Raw genomic sequence first — 14,478 nt, 5'->3', positions numbered from 1 at the left:
GACTACTTGTTACTCATAAATAAATACTTAAACTGTCCACCCAGGTCTCCCCCAGCTCGTCCTCCTGGCATTACTCCGCTGACAGTCTCCCACTTAAGCTTATTATGCAGCTCCCTCCACACGAAGAGCCATGTGTCACGGAATTGGATGAGGAACCCAAAGGTTGAAGGTTCAAACCTCATCACAGTAAGCTTGGAGATAGAATTTTTAAAGGTATCTGAGAACAGACAACTGCAACAATCATTTTGATGGCAAAACCTGGAGATTTCTTGGGCTAACTTATTTCTGATTCTCATGTCACACCAGACACTGATCAAGAAATTAAGTTTAAAATTTCCATTGTGCTCAAATCCCTCTGTCAGGTAGATAAATAGAACAGGCTCGATAAGAAGAATGGCCGACTCTTTCTTAAATTTGTTACACAAATCTGACCACTAATATCAGCTTATTACAGATTAAACTGATTCTATTCCAGGCCTCAATATTGTGGTCGTTTCTAACCTACACAGCTTTCAGAGTATGCCTTCTTCTGAGGGGTGGAGCACACACCTTGTAACGAAGTGTGAACATTCATTCAGTGACACAGTTGAGAAATGGAGGTCTCAACAAATTGGTTTCCATCTTTGAGACTAACTCTGTGGGATTTTATAAACCTGCCAGCAATGAGAACCTTTGCGGAAGGGAACTGGAAAATTTGGCCAAAAGTCAACTGATTTTAGGCTGTTCTCTGAATTTCCCTGTCCCACTGCTGATGGAACCAGATAATCCTGGCCAAAAGCAAAAGACTTGCATTTCAATAGCGCCTCTGACTACCCCAGGATGTCCCAAATCATTTCACAACCAGTAAAGTACTTCATGAAGTTCAGTCATAAAAGCACAGCATCGTAAGAAACTGGAGTAAGTCATTCGACCCAATGGACTGCTCTGCCAATCAGTAAAGATCATGGTTGAGCTGAGTGCAGTCTCTCTCCTGCTTGTCCCCCATAACCTTCAACTCCTTTATTAAGCAGCAATCTGTCTAACTCAGCCTTGTATATATTCAATGACCCAGCCTCCACCGCTCTGGATTGAGAATTCCAAAGACCAACAAACCTTCTGACCAAAAATTTCTCCTCATCTCTCTTAAATGGGCAACCCCTTATTTTTAAGCTGTCGCCCTGGTTCTAGATTCTCTTGTGAGGGCAAACATCCTCCCAGCATCCAGTGTTTCAATAAGATCATCTCTTATTCTTCTAAACTCCAATAAGGACAGGCTCAAACTTTCCTCATAACTCAACCCCTTCATCCCAGGAATCAGCCAAAGGGAGGTGATGGCCTAGTGGTACTATCGCTAGACCATTAACTCAGAAACTCAACTAATGTTCTGGGGACCCAGGTTCGAATCCCACCTAATTGAATTTGAATTCAATTTTTAAAGATCTGGAATCAAGAACCTATTACGATTCTATTCTCTTAGTCTGCTGTTTTGGTATCATTAGTAAGTTTATTTATTAGTCACAAGGAGGCTTACACTAACACTGCAATGAGGTTACTGCGAAAATCCCCGAGTCGCCACACTCCAGCGCCTGTTCGGGTACATTGAGGGAGAATTTAACATGGCCAATGCACCTAACCAGAAAGTCTTTCGGGCTGTGGGAGGAAACCAGAACACATGGAGGAAATCCACACAGACACAGGGAGAAAGTACAGACTCTGCACAGACAGTGATCCAAGCCAGGAATTGAACCCGGGTCTTTGGCGCTGTGAGCCGGCAGTGCTAATCACTGTACCTAAAGGCAGGGAGTAATTTGAGGAGATAAAACGAGAGTCTTCACACAAGAAAGAGACTCAATAAAACAAATGGGGCTTTTATCATTGTGAATCACCTTACATCAAATCCATTCGGCCCCCCTAGGCTGTAGCAGCATTTGTGCTTCATGAGTCTCCTTCTCTCCCATTTCATCACACCCCATCAACATTTCATTCTAATCCTCAGCTTCCCCACAACCATTCACAGTGGGAACCAGTTGTGTATTTAACAGATATCAAATATATTCAAGAGGCGGCTGGATATAGCACTTGGGGTGAACGGGATCAAAGGTTATGGGGAGAAAGCAGGATTAGCCTATTGAGTTGGATGATCAGCCATGATTGTGATGAACAGCAGAGCAGGCTCAAAGGGCCGAATGGTTCCTCCTGTTTCTATATTAGGGGTTGGGCAATTAGTAAATATTGGCCTTGGACATCAGGAAGATCTCACCTGCCCTTTTTCAAATCGGTCACCTTAACGGTGCATATAGGGCATCAACTTAATGTGTCATCTGAAAGACAGCACCTCTGACAAAGCTGAAGTCCCTCAGTGCTGCACTTTTAGATTATGAGCTCCAATCATTGGAGCAGAACTTGAAGGCAGAACCTACTGAGTTGAAGGTGAGAGTAACAGCGACTAGAAAAGTGAATAGCCTGTGTCTGAGTTTAAATTTATTTATTAGTGTCACAGGTAGGCTTGCATTAACACTGCAATGAAGTTACTGTAAAAATCCCCTATTCGCTACACTATCCCTCCCCAACTTCCTGCTGGGTTACTTTGTGATTCTTCCATGTTGTATCGATATTCCTTTCTAGTTAGCGTATGTACTTGCTGCTCACAATGCCATCTCCACTTTATTGAAGTGGTCAAATGTATATTGGACAATCAGTTTGGATAGTAAATGGAGCCACCTTACCTTGAATGCTCAGCATCTGGCCCAGTTTGAGAGCAGCACCTCGCACCTTGCATAAAGTGTTCACAATTCTCTCAGCATTAGCTTCAGATAAGAAGGGACTGCCTTCCATCATCGCTTTCCCACCTGCTGAGGGACAGAATCAACCCAACATTAAAATAAGATAGCAAATTCAGGAACACATGGCTGAACACACAGCCTGTTCGAACTCTAACATCTTACACTGACAATCCCATAGGGACAATGGACAAGGTCCATGGTACCGGACACTGCCAGAGCTAGAATAAAACCGAGTAAACTGAGGGGAGACCAAGAGGGGGTGGGCAAGGGGGCGTGTCCGAGGAGAGGGGAGGTATGACCGAGACCAGAGTGGAGGGGCCCATTTCCAAAACAAAAACGCTGGAGAATCTCAGGGGTCTGGCAGCATCTGTAAGGAGAGAAAAGAGCTGATGTTTCAAGTCCAGATGAGCCTTTATCAAAGCTCAAATATCTCTCTGTTTCACTCTCCTCCCTTACCGATCGTTCTCTTCCCACCTTGGCAATTCAGCATTTTACCAACAAGCAGTTTATTTTGAACCGGACTGTATTCACACTGGACTTAATGGCGTAATGGCAAGTGACAAATGGCTCACCACCTTTCTGGGTGCTTGTACACCTGATATTTTCTCAGCTTCATCTTAACCTGACACTGCTGTCAACTGAACTTAGTCTTCTATAATCCAGCTTTATTTGGCTATGAGATAGCAAGACTCAAGTTTGTAAGAGGTAACCTGAGCTTTAACAGATACAGGAACACAGAGATGCACTGAATATAGAGTTAAAATGGGTGAAGAGCAGTGAGAACAGGAGAGAGTATGTTATTCTATCCGAACCGAGAGTAATCTATGAGCATCAAGCAGGGACTGGAAGGAAGTAAGAGGTTTGAATGCGGCCTTTAGACATTAAACAGAAGATGACTTGTTTTTTAAATTAATTCTTGGGATATGGGCATTACTGATACACACTGTTGCCACTGTTTATCGGTGGTGGTGAGACTGGATGTTTGTGAATAAGCTGCCAATCGAGCGGGCTGCTGTATCTTGGGTGGTGTTGAGCTTCTCGAGTGTTGTTGGAGCTGCATTCGTCCAGGTAAGTGGGGAGTATTCCATTACAATCCTGACTTGTGCCTTGTTTGTAGTTCTAGCTTTGTGGGTCAACGTGAAAAACAACATGGGAGCTCTTCACCAACTAGAACTAGCTTTCCCACACAAACACGCTCCAGGCTCCTGCAGTGTTGTATCAAACAAAAAGCAATAACTAACTGTATCTTTGATGATTACAGCCTCAGGAATCTGCACAGACTGAGTCAGCCTCAACGCAATGACAAACAGAAATGACAGTCAGGATGCTTCTGTGATTGTACATGGTGGCTCCAGTCAATGAAGCTGGGTTATAGTGAGGCAGCTCTGAGACATGGGTCCACACACCCCAGCCTGATCTACAAACCAACGTATGGTCACTGGGTGGAAATCCTCCACATTGGTAATGCAGAATCAGAATTCAAAACTTCACACAGACAACAAGCCCACCTTCAATAAACAACTAAAAACATTTACATTAAAATTAGAACTATATTTTGCGAAGAAAGCCATGCTTTAAATTCATCACCCATACAGGAATGGGCAGGAGAATGGGGCAATTTCATTATTTCATCCATTCATGGGATGTGGGCATTACTGGCTGTACCAGTATTTATTGCCCACCCGAGGGCAGTTAGTTCTGACTGTGGGCCTGGAGTCACGTGTAGACCAGGTAAGATTTTCCGACAATCGACAATGGTTTCATGGTCATCAGTAGACTTTTAATTCCAGATTTTTATTGAATTCAAATTTCACCATCTGCCATGGTAGGATTTGAACCCTTGTCCCCAGAAGATTACCCAAAGGCTCTGGGTTAAGTTTTAAAGTTTATTTATTAGTGTCATAAGTAGTCATAATTAGTGTCACCGCAATGGAGTTATTGTGAAAATCCCCGAGTCACCACACTCTGGCACCTGATTGGGTACACTGACGGAGAATTCAGCATGGCCAGCACGTCTTTCGGACTGCAGGAGGAAACCGGAGCACCTGGAGGAAACCCACGCAGACACGGGGAGAACATGCAAACACAGACAGTGACCCAAACCAGGAATCAAACCGGGTTCTCTGGCTCTGTAAGGCAGCAGTCTAACAAAGTCCCACAAAGGAGATTATTGTGCAAGATTAAAGCAAATGGGATTGGGGTAGTGGATTGAGATGGATAGAAAACTGATTGGCAGAGAGGAAACAAAGAGTAAGAATTAACGTTTCAAAGTGGCAGGTTAGTGGAGTACCATAGGGATCAGTGCTGGGATCCAGCTAGTCACAATATATATTAATGATTTGGATGAAGGAACAAACTGTAACATCACAAAGTTTGCAAATAATACCAAGTTGAGTGTGAGGGTGAACTGTGATAAGGATGTAGAAATCCTTCAGAATGATCTGGACAGGGTGGGCGAGTGGGCAAATCAATGGCAGATGCAGTGTAATTGGGATAAACGTGAGGTTATTCACTTTGGAAGCAAAATCAAGAAGGTAGATTACTACCTGAATGTCTGTAAATTGGGAGAGGGGAGTGTGCAGCAGTACCTGGGTGTCCTTGTGCAACAGTCACTGAAAGTAAGCATGCAGGTGCAGCAGGCAGTAAAGGCAAATGGCATGTTGGCCTTCATTGCAAGGGGTTTTGAGTACAGGAGCAGAGATGTGTTGTTGCAATTATACAGGGCCTTGGTGAGGCCGCACCTAGAGTATTGTATGCAATTTTGGCCTCCTTTTCTGAGGAAGGATGTTCTTGCTCTCAAGGAAGCACAGCAAAGGTTTACCAGGCTGAGTCCAGGGATGGCAGGACTGAGATATGAGAAGAGATTGACTAGGTTAGGATTGTTTTCACTGGAGTTCAGGCGAATGAGGGGGGGAGCTCAGAGAGACTTATAAAATTCTAACAGGACAAGACAAGATAGATACAGGGAGGATGGTCGAGTTCAGAACCAGGGGTCACAGTCGGAGGATACAGGGTAGACCATTTAGGACGAAGACGAGAAGATATTTCTTCACCCAAAGAGTGGTGAGCCTGTGGAATTCATTACCACAGGAAGTAGTTATGCCAAAACATTGAATGTATTCAGGAGGTGGCTGGATATAACACTTGGGGTAAATGGGATCAAAGGTTATGAGGAGAAAGCAGGATTAGGCTATTGATTGGACAATCGGCTATGATCATGATGAATGGTGGAACATGCTCAAAGGGCCAAATGGCCTGCTGCTGCTCCTATCTTTTATGTTTCTAGCCACTGTGCACAGTGGTTAGTATTGCATTATTAGTCCAGAGACAATACTGCCACACTACAGCTTCCCCTATACAATAACCAGAGGCTGAGACACAACACACTGGCGTTATTTCCAACACAGTAAGGAAGATAAAGAGCAAACTTAATAGAGTTCTTCTTAAATTGTGAATAGCTTTGACAAGGAAGAACTGTTGTTTCTGATTGGGGAAAGGAGAAGTCATCCATTTAAAAGTTTGATGTTTCTCTACTTGGCGAGTGGAGGAACTTCGAATGCTTTGTCTCAGCTGAGGCCATCATGTCTTTGAAAGGAAGATAAGTCCTTAAAGCAAGAAACACAGCAGGGATATAGTAGGATCACTCCACAGACACAATAGGCCGAATGGCTTCCCTCTGCTCCTCTAAGACAAAGAATGAGACAGCAGAGAATTTCTGGGAGAGGCAGAGAGGCGCTGGAGATCCAGTCTCTGCCATCACTCAAAAGCTGCAGATAAATAACTCCCACTGTACAAAACTGCAACTAAAATTCCTAAAAACACCAGGCAAAATGCTGTCAACTTCCCAGCCCCCTGACACGAGGTTTAAATTTGGGAATGAAAGTCTATAATTTAATTTGAAATGGAATGAGATTTAAGTGTGGGCTAACATGAGGAATTTTATAGTCTGAAAATAACAGCAGGGGGAGAGAAATGAAGGAGATACTGTCCCCTCCGCTGTGGTTCCTGTACCCTGAAACTGCACTTCACAAGGTAATGGAGTGGCTATAAAGCACTCTGGGGACATCCCAAGGTCACGGGCAGTGTCGAAATACATGTTTGTTCTGAATCTATTTACCCCTCGGAAGCTATTCTGAAATATTTGTCCTCTCACTGCTTCTAAAAAAAGATGCCAGGAATTAAATGGTGAGAGCTGTTAAAGAGGGGCCTCCTCCTACAAATAACAAAACAACTGCAGCAGGCTATCCGGCAGCCTGCACAAGCTGGAGTAGCTTTTTCTAGCAGACGAGTTTCCTCTAGTCCTTCTGGCACTCGCCCGAGGAGATTACAGCAAAGTGACCTTGGAGAGAGACCAGGCACTTTCCTTTGAGCCTCGGCACTTGTGTCCCGCAACAATCTGCCACTCTGCTAAGCTCCCCCATGCCACTGTTTATATAGGTGCTGTTTTCTCTAGCTCCCATGTACTGCTCATGCTGTGTTTATGTTCAACAGGTTATTTAGATGAAGCTGATAAGGAGTTCAAAAACACACACAGGACATAGTAAGCGTGTGGGGAATCCCGACACAGCAGCCTGCAAGCTCTGTAATAAATCCCTCACAGAACCAGGAACTGTACGGCCTATTATGTCTCTACCAATCTACTCTCTGTCAGCTCTCATTAACCCTTTTCTCTTTCTTTCAGGTTCTCCTTTTTCCCACTCTCCGGAATATATTGCCAGGCTTTGCTGCATAGAGTGAACTGGCTGCTCACTTGTGGGACTGTGGTGTTTTTGTTCTTCTGGCTGGAGTGGGGAGAAGTCAAGAACTAGGGGTCACAGGCTAGGTCACTTAGGGTTGGGATGAGGAGAAACACTTTCACTCTTGAGGGAGGTGAACCTGTGGAATTCTCTACCCCAGAAGGCGGTAGAGGTCAACTCACAAGAACGAAATGGATATATTTCTAGATTCTAGAGGTGTCAAGCAGAATGGGAACAAAGTGGAGGTACGATATTGAAGTAGAAGAGCAGCCACGATCATGTTGAATGATGGAACAGACTGAGAGAACTGACCCCTACTCATATTTTCTATGTCAGATCAAACAACTGGACAGAGTGACACCATTGCAGCAGAGGTCACTGTCCTGGAGGAAGCAGCTTCTCTGTTTCTATAAGGACAGCCACTCAGTGAAAGCACTAGGTGGAATGTAACCCTGAAAAGGAGTCAGGCAGGGCAGGGAGAATTTACCAGAAATATTAAAAACAAAGTAGGAGTGCTGCTGCCAAAAAGCTGTGGGACAATAACACGTGAAAATACAGTTGCGAGAGAGAGAGAGAGAGACCTATCACAATCAATACTGATTACAGAGCCAACCTTCAGAAACAGTCAACTGTGCCACTTCAGGCAAAGCTACTGAAGGTCAAACATCACGTTTCTCCATGATGGTCAATCTCTCAATGTCAGCTTTATAAAACAGGACGGCAGGCGGCGAGTCCCAGAAGCAGTTTACAACATTGTTGTGTATTTGTTTAACACTGTTGGGGAAGGTAGGGTCACTGAACATCACAGATACCAGGGTTTACAATACAGATGAGAGGAATGGATGGAGCAGGAGATAGAAATCGTGCCATCAGGGGAGAATCCACAACTCGGAAATTACAGAGAGGTCATACTGGGTGATATCAGGAAGCACTTCCTCACAAAAAGGGCAGGGAATTCTGGAAAGGAGGGGGTGGGAATCCGGAATGGGCAGTAAAGGAAGGCCATGTGTGGAACAATAACCACAGTGAGAATCCAAAGCATTTCGTGGTTGGGACAGGGCCCCTGACACTCTTCCAACTCCAAGGTCTAGTGTTGATAATATCTAACCACACTATTCATCTAATAGCTCCAGCAAGTTATTAGTAACACTGAGACTGCTTGATCAACACTCCAACCTGCATTCAGATTGGTTCCTAATACACACACACACACACACACACACACACACACACACACACACACACACACACACACACACACACACACACACACAGTCTTACAGTGCAGAAAAGCCCCCTTGACCAGACAGTCGCACCTTTCTCCATATGGCCTATGCTATCGGCCATTTTAATGCAGACTACTGGGTTTCAGAACCGAGGAGATCCCAAGGGCTGACAACCCTGCATTCGTGCATCCTCCCTTCAGTCCCCACTGCACCCCAGAATAAACCCTCTGTCCTTAACTCTCCTGAACGCAATGACTCAGTGAGGTGGAGGAAAAGGGCTGGTGACAATAGAGATCCCAGGATAGAAACTAGGCCTCTGGGTATTAGCACAAAGCAAGGCAGAAACTCGCAGGGCTTCCTCTCCTGTTGCGGAATTGAATTTCCCAATGACTGATGTCAGGCTAACTGGCCTATAGTTCCCAGTTTTCTCTCTCCCTTCTTTCCTAAATAGTGGCGTTACATTTTGTCACCTCCGAATCCACACCATGGTCTGGGACATTCTGTGAAATCACAATCAGTGTAGTCACTGTCTTTGTGGCCATTCTTTTGGAAACCAAGGACACAAGCCATTGGGTACAGGGAATTTGGCAACTTCTAGATTCATTCATTTTCTGATTTTTTTTAACCAATAATATTACATCGCCAATTCCCCAGCTTTTCTGGTCATATTTTTGATCTACTGGGAGGACAGGTACAAAATATTTGTGTATCAAAACCGTTTCCTTATTCCCCATTATATTTCTCAGTCTCAAAGAGTTTACCTTAGCTACTCTCTTCCCTTTTACAATCTGAAATGTATGCGTGAAGAATTGGAAGCTTACTACAATCTAGCCTGAAGTGTTCATGTTCTGAATTATACACTAGGCAAGTCTTGATTTGTCTTCCTAAGATCACTAACATGCTCCTTTAGCAGCAGTTGAAACATTCCCTCATAGATTAAAAACTCTTACTTAATCTCCTTCGTGAGCCATAAATGGACTGTTTAACATTTGATTTGACGCGTATTGGTATACAGTGAAAAGTATTGTTTCTTGCACGCTATACAAAGCATGCTGTTCATCAAGAAGGAGAGGGTGCAGAATGTAGTGTTACAGTCACAGATAGGGTGTTGAGAAAGATCAACTTAATATATGGTAGGTCCATTCAGAAGTCTGACAGCAGCAAGGAAGAAGCTGTTCTTGAGTCGGTTGGTACGTGACTTCAGACTTTTGTATCTTTTTCCCTACGGAAGGTGGAAGAGAGAATGCCTGGGGTGGGTGGGGTCCTTGATTATGCTGGCTGCTTTTCCAAGGCAACGGGAAGTGGAGACAGATTCAATGGATGAGAGGCTGGTTTGCATGCTGAACTGGGCTACATTCACAACCATTTATGTTTCTTGCAGTCTCGGGCAGAGCTGGAGCCATACCAAGCTGCGATACAGCCAGAAAGAATGCTGACTATGGTGCATCTGTAAAAGTTGGAGGCATATTGAACATGCCAAATTTCCTTAGTCTTCTGAGGAAGTAGAGGCATTGGTGGGCTTTCTTAACTATAGTGTCAGCATGGGGGAACCGGGACAGTTTGTTGGTGATCTGGACACAAAAATGTGAAGCTCTCGACCATTTCTACTTTATCACCATTGATGTAGACAGGGCATGTTCTCCTTTACACTTTCTGAAGTTGATGACAATCTCCTCCTTTCTGTTGACACGGAGGGAGATTATGATCGCCGCGGTAGTTCACCAATTTCTCTATCTCATTCCTGTGTTCTGTCTCATTGCTGTTTGAGATCCGACCCACTATGGTGGTGCTGTCAACAAACTTGAAGATCAAGTTAAGAGTTTTTATAGACTATATAGTTTTGGAGAATTATGAAACATTTACTTAAGTGGTCACTATTACTGAGAACTAGAGACCAGAGCTGGGATCCTGGAATGCTAGATTAAACCCTGATCAATGCCCAATCCTGGACCTTTTGAATTTAAAGGTGAGAATAATACTAATTGAATCGTCAGTCAGTCTCTTACACTCCACTCAAACTTCTTTAGGCATGATTACTGCTTTCTCCACAATCGCATACAAACACCATTTGACACTGTCAATTCATTCCGAGTCACCTTCAGAAGGTGCAGTACAATCAGATACTGCTGTTCAAATTTAGAAGAGATAGATTCTAATTTAAGCTCTCCTGTGTTGCTTTCAGTCACAATGACATTTGCCCACAGGTTTCTACAAGTTTGCACGATAGCACCACTCCCTGCTTGTCGCCACAGTTTGAAGAATGTGGATATTTTATTTCGCAAAAGGACAGATGTATTTATTTTTCTCTTTCAAGAGAGCCCAAACAGATTAAGCATGTACTTACACATATAAAAAAGACACAGACACTTTTGTACACATGCACAGACACCCACGTGCATGCATACGGATGGACGGACGTTCAGAAGCCTAAACTCAGTGAGCAAGCTTCCCTCACAATTACTGGGAGAAACTGCTGGAGATGCCAGCCAGCTCATCACCAACTTACAGGGAGAAGCTGGAATTACAGTTAGATTCCGGAATGATAAGAACATAAGAACATAAGAAATAGGAGCAGGAGTAGGCCATCTAGCCCTTCGAGCCTGCCCCGCCATTCAATAAGATCATGGCTGATCTGTCGTGGCTCAGTTCCACTTTCCCGCCCTCTCCCCATAACCCTTAATCCCCTCTCTTATCAAGAACCCATCAACCCGCTTCTTAAAAATATTTAGCGAGGCAGCCTCCACCACTTCAACGGGCAGAGAATTCCAGAGATTCACCACCCTTTGAGTGAAGAAGTTCCTCCTCAACTCCGTTCTAAACCGCCTCCCCTTTATCTTGAGGCTGTGCCCCCTAGTCCTACTGTCTTTTTTGAGCGGGAAGAGTCTCTCCACCTCTATCCTATCCATCCCATTCATCATCTTATACGTCTCAATGAGATCTCCCCTCATTCTTCTAAACTCTAACGAGTACAAGCCCAGTTTATTCAGCCTCTCCTCATAGCTCAATCCCCTCAACTCCGGTATCAGCCTAGTAAACCTCCTCTGCACTCCCTCCAGGGCCAAAATATCCTTGCGCAGGTGCGGCGCCCAAAACTGCACACAGTACTCCAGCTGCAGCCTCACCAATGCCCTATACAGCTGCAGCAAGACCTCCCTACTTTTATATTCAATCCCCCTCGCTATGAAGGCCAGCATCCCATTCGCCTTCCTGACCACCTGCTGCACCTGCAAGCTGGGTTTTTGCGACTCATGCACAAGGACCCCGAGGTCCCTCTGCACCGTCGCCTGCTGCAGTTTTTCACCACGTAAGTAATAGTCCTTCCTACCATTCTTCCTACCAAAGTGGACCACCTCACACTTGCCAACATTAAATTCCATTTGCCATTTCCTGGCCCATTCGCCCAGCCTATCTAGATCCTTCTGCAGACTCTCCACACCCTCCGCACAATTTGCCTTTCCCCCAATCTTGGTGTCATCAGCAAATTTCGACACCCTGCACTCGGTTCCCTCCTCCAGATCATCTATATAAATGGTAAATAGCTGAGGCCCCAGCACCGACCCCTGGGGCACCCCACTAGTCACCAACCGCCAATCCAAATAGCACCCATTGACCCCCACTCTCTGCCTCCTATTTGACAACCAATCCTCTATCCACGCTAACACCCTACCCCCAACTCCATCCATTCTTCAAAACTTCATCTAGTCGTTTCTCTTTCCAAATGCCAAGTAATGAGTTTCATAATTCAAGCTTTTCCTTTTCCATTCTACCTTCCAAAATTTGTTGAGTTTTTAATACTGCCCCCTGCCAGACTGCAGCAGCTGAAGGGGCCCCATCTCAGTGACTCCTGCTTCTGCACTCAGGTAGCAGGAAAAGCTCAGGCCACGAGCTTCCTGCAACATGGAAAAGCCCCAAGGTTTACTAGAAAGAATAAGAAATCCTCTCCCACTTAGTCCAAGTGTCTACTGCTGAATTTAACATTAATCCTGAAAGAACTTGCAAAGGGATGGGAATTGGGCAAGAATAATTGCTCCCTATGAGATAGCAAATTTCAACAACTCTCCATGAATGCAGAACAATATCGGACAACAAGTTAAAGGAGGAAATATTGGAGGGATTAGGAGTGGAGGAATGTGTGTGTTGACGGGAGATATAGTGGGTGAAAGCTCAGTCTTAGTGGTGTGAGGAGGATCTTAAAGCAGAGAGGAGATGAGGAATGGCACAGGAATTTGCAGAGGGAATTCCATCGCATGGGGACTAGACTGAAGGAGGTATGGCTACCAGTGGTGGTGGGATTGAGGAGCTAGAGAAGCCCAGAGGACTGGAATTGGAGGGAAGCAGAGTTTGGCAGAGGGGGTACGATGCGTGGAGGCGAGGCGAGAATGAGGCTCTCTTTTCTCTTGAAACATCTCCCACAGCACATCTCAAGGCTTCTGCCATTAACCATCTCATTCGCTGGTCTAGGCACAAACCTCCCACGAGATCAAACAGCTGGCCAAACAAAGAGGGTTTTCACCAAAATAAAAATATGCTCTCTCCAGGAACCACTTGCATTGATCAGGTTCCAGACTCAAACCCATCACAGCTCCAGGTTCACTGCAGACACTGAGGTAATCTCATCCACCTCAGACATCACCAATGAGTCACACAATGCAGAAAAGGCCCTTCAGCCCTTCAAGGCACAAATATTCTGAGATTCTACCCAGTTTTCCATGAAAATGTTATGTGATCCTCAAATATCGGCTCAAATTTTCCCGTGGTGGAGGTGACTTGCTATGGACTCACCAACAGGATCTTTTGGTCTCACCAAGGTCGATAGCAATTGACATTTCTCACTCGTGCTGCTGACTGGAGTCGACTTTGGTGTGACTGGAAGATTCCCATGGCGGGTAAGGTTAGAGAATTCCACACTAAATCTTCAAACTGATTCTTCGACAATGCACCAAAAATAGAATCATTTGGTTTAATTGCACCTCATGAATCGCTGGCTCTGATGTAGTCACATCTTACATACATAAGAACATAAGAAATAGGAGCAGGAGTAGGCCATCTAGCCCTTCGAGCCTGCCCTGCCATTCAATAAGATCATGGCTGATCTGAAGTGGATCAGTTCCACTTTCCCGCTTTCTCCCCATAACCCTTAATTCCCTTGTCTATCAGAAACCTATCTACCCTTGACTTAAATATATTTGGCGAGGTAGCCTCCACCACTTCAATGGGCAGAGAATTCCAAAGATTCACCACCCTCAGAGAAGAAGTTCCTCCTCAACTAAATTGCCCCCCTTATTTTGAGGCTGTGCCCTCTAGTTCTAGTTTCCTTTCTAAGTGGAAAGAATCTCTCTACCTATATCCTATCTAGCCCCTTCATTGTCCTGTAAGTCTCTATAAGATCCCCCCTCAGCCTTCTAAACTCCAACGAGCACAGGCCCAGTCTATTTAATCTCTCCTCATAAGCTAACCCCCTCATCTCCAGTATCAGCCTGGTGAACCTTCTCTGTACTCCCTCCAAGGCTAATATATGCTTTCGCAAATACGGGGACGAAAACTGCACACAGTACTCCAGTTGCGGCCTCACCAGTGCCTTGTACAGTTGCAGCAAGACCTCCCTGCTTTTATATTCTATCCCCCCACATCTACTAAACCTCTACATATCTCTCAGCCGCCCCCCCAGCTGAGTGGAACCATTGTTGCACACAAGGTTTATGGTAATTACAATATAACAGGAAGCCTAATGACTCAAAAACTCCTCACTGATGA

At 44.8% G+C, this 14,478-nt stretch overlaps 1 protein-coding gene across 3 annotated transcripts in view; it reads right to left on the bottom strand.

Moving 5' to 3' along the window:
- The window catches only part of coq8aa (coenzyme Q8A, genome duplicate a), a 78,458-nt gene that overhangs the window by 27,420 nt on the left and 36,560 nt on the right, over positions 1 to 14,478 (bottom strand). For 2 of the 3 annotated variants that reach the window (XM_080193029.1, XM_080193028.1), the window contains exon 6: positions 2,706 to 2,831. In XM_080193029.1, coding sequence (XP_080049155.1) covers positions 2,706 to 2,831 — 126 coding nt within the window. The remainder of the gene's footprint in view (positions 1 to 2,705; positions 2,832 to 14,478) is intronic. The other variant, XM_080193030.1, reaches the window with a different exon arrangement.

Source organism: Carcharhinus amblyrhynchos, chromosome 7 (assembly GCF_965287045.1).
Source record: "Carcharhinus amblyrhynchos chromosome 7, sCarAmb.v2.hapA, whole genome shotgun sequence".
Taxonomy (NCBI): domain Eukaryota; kingdom Metazoa; phylum Chordata; class Chondrichthyes; order Carcharhiniformes; family Carcharhinidae; genus Carcharhinus; species Carcharhinus amblyrhynchos.
Note: the sequence above shows the minus strand (reverse complement) of the source record. Positions and strands in the feature narration are given on the sequence as shown.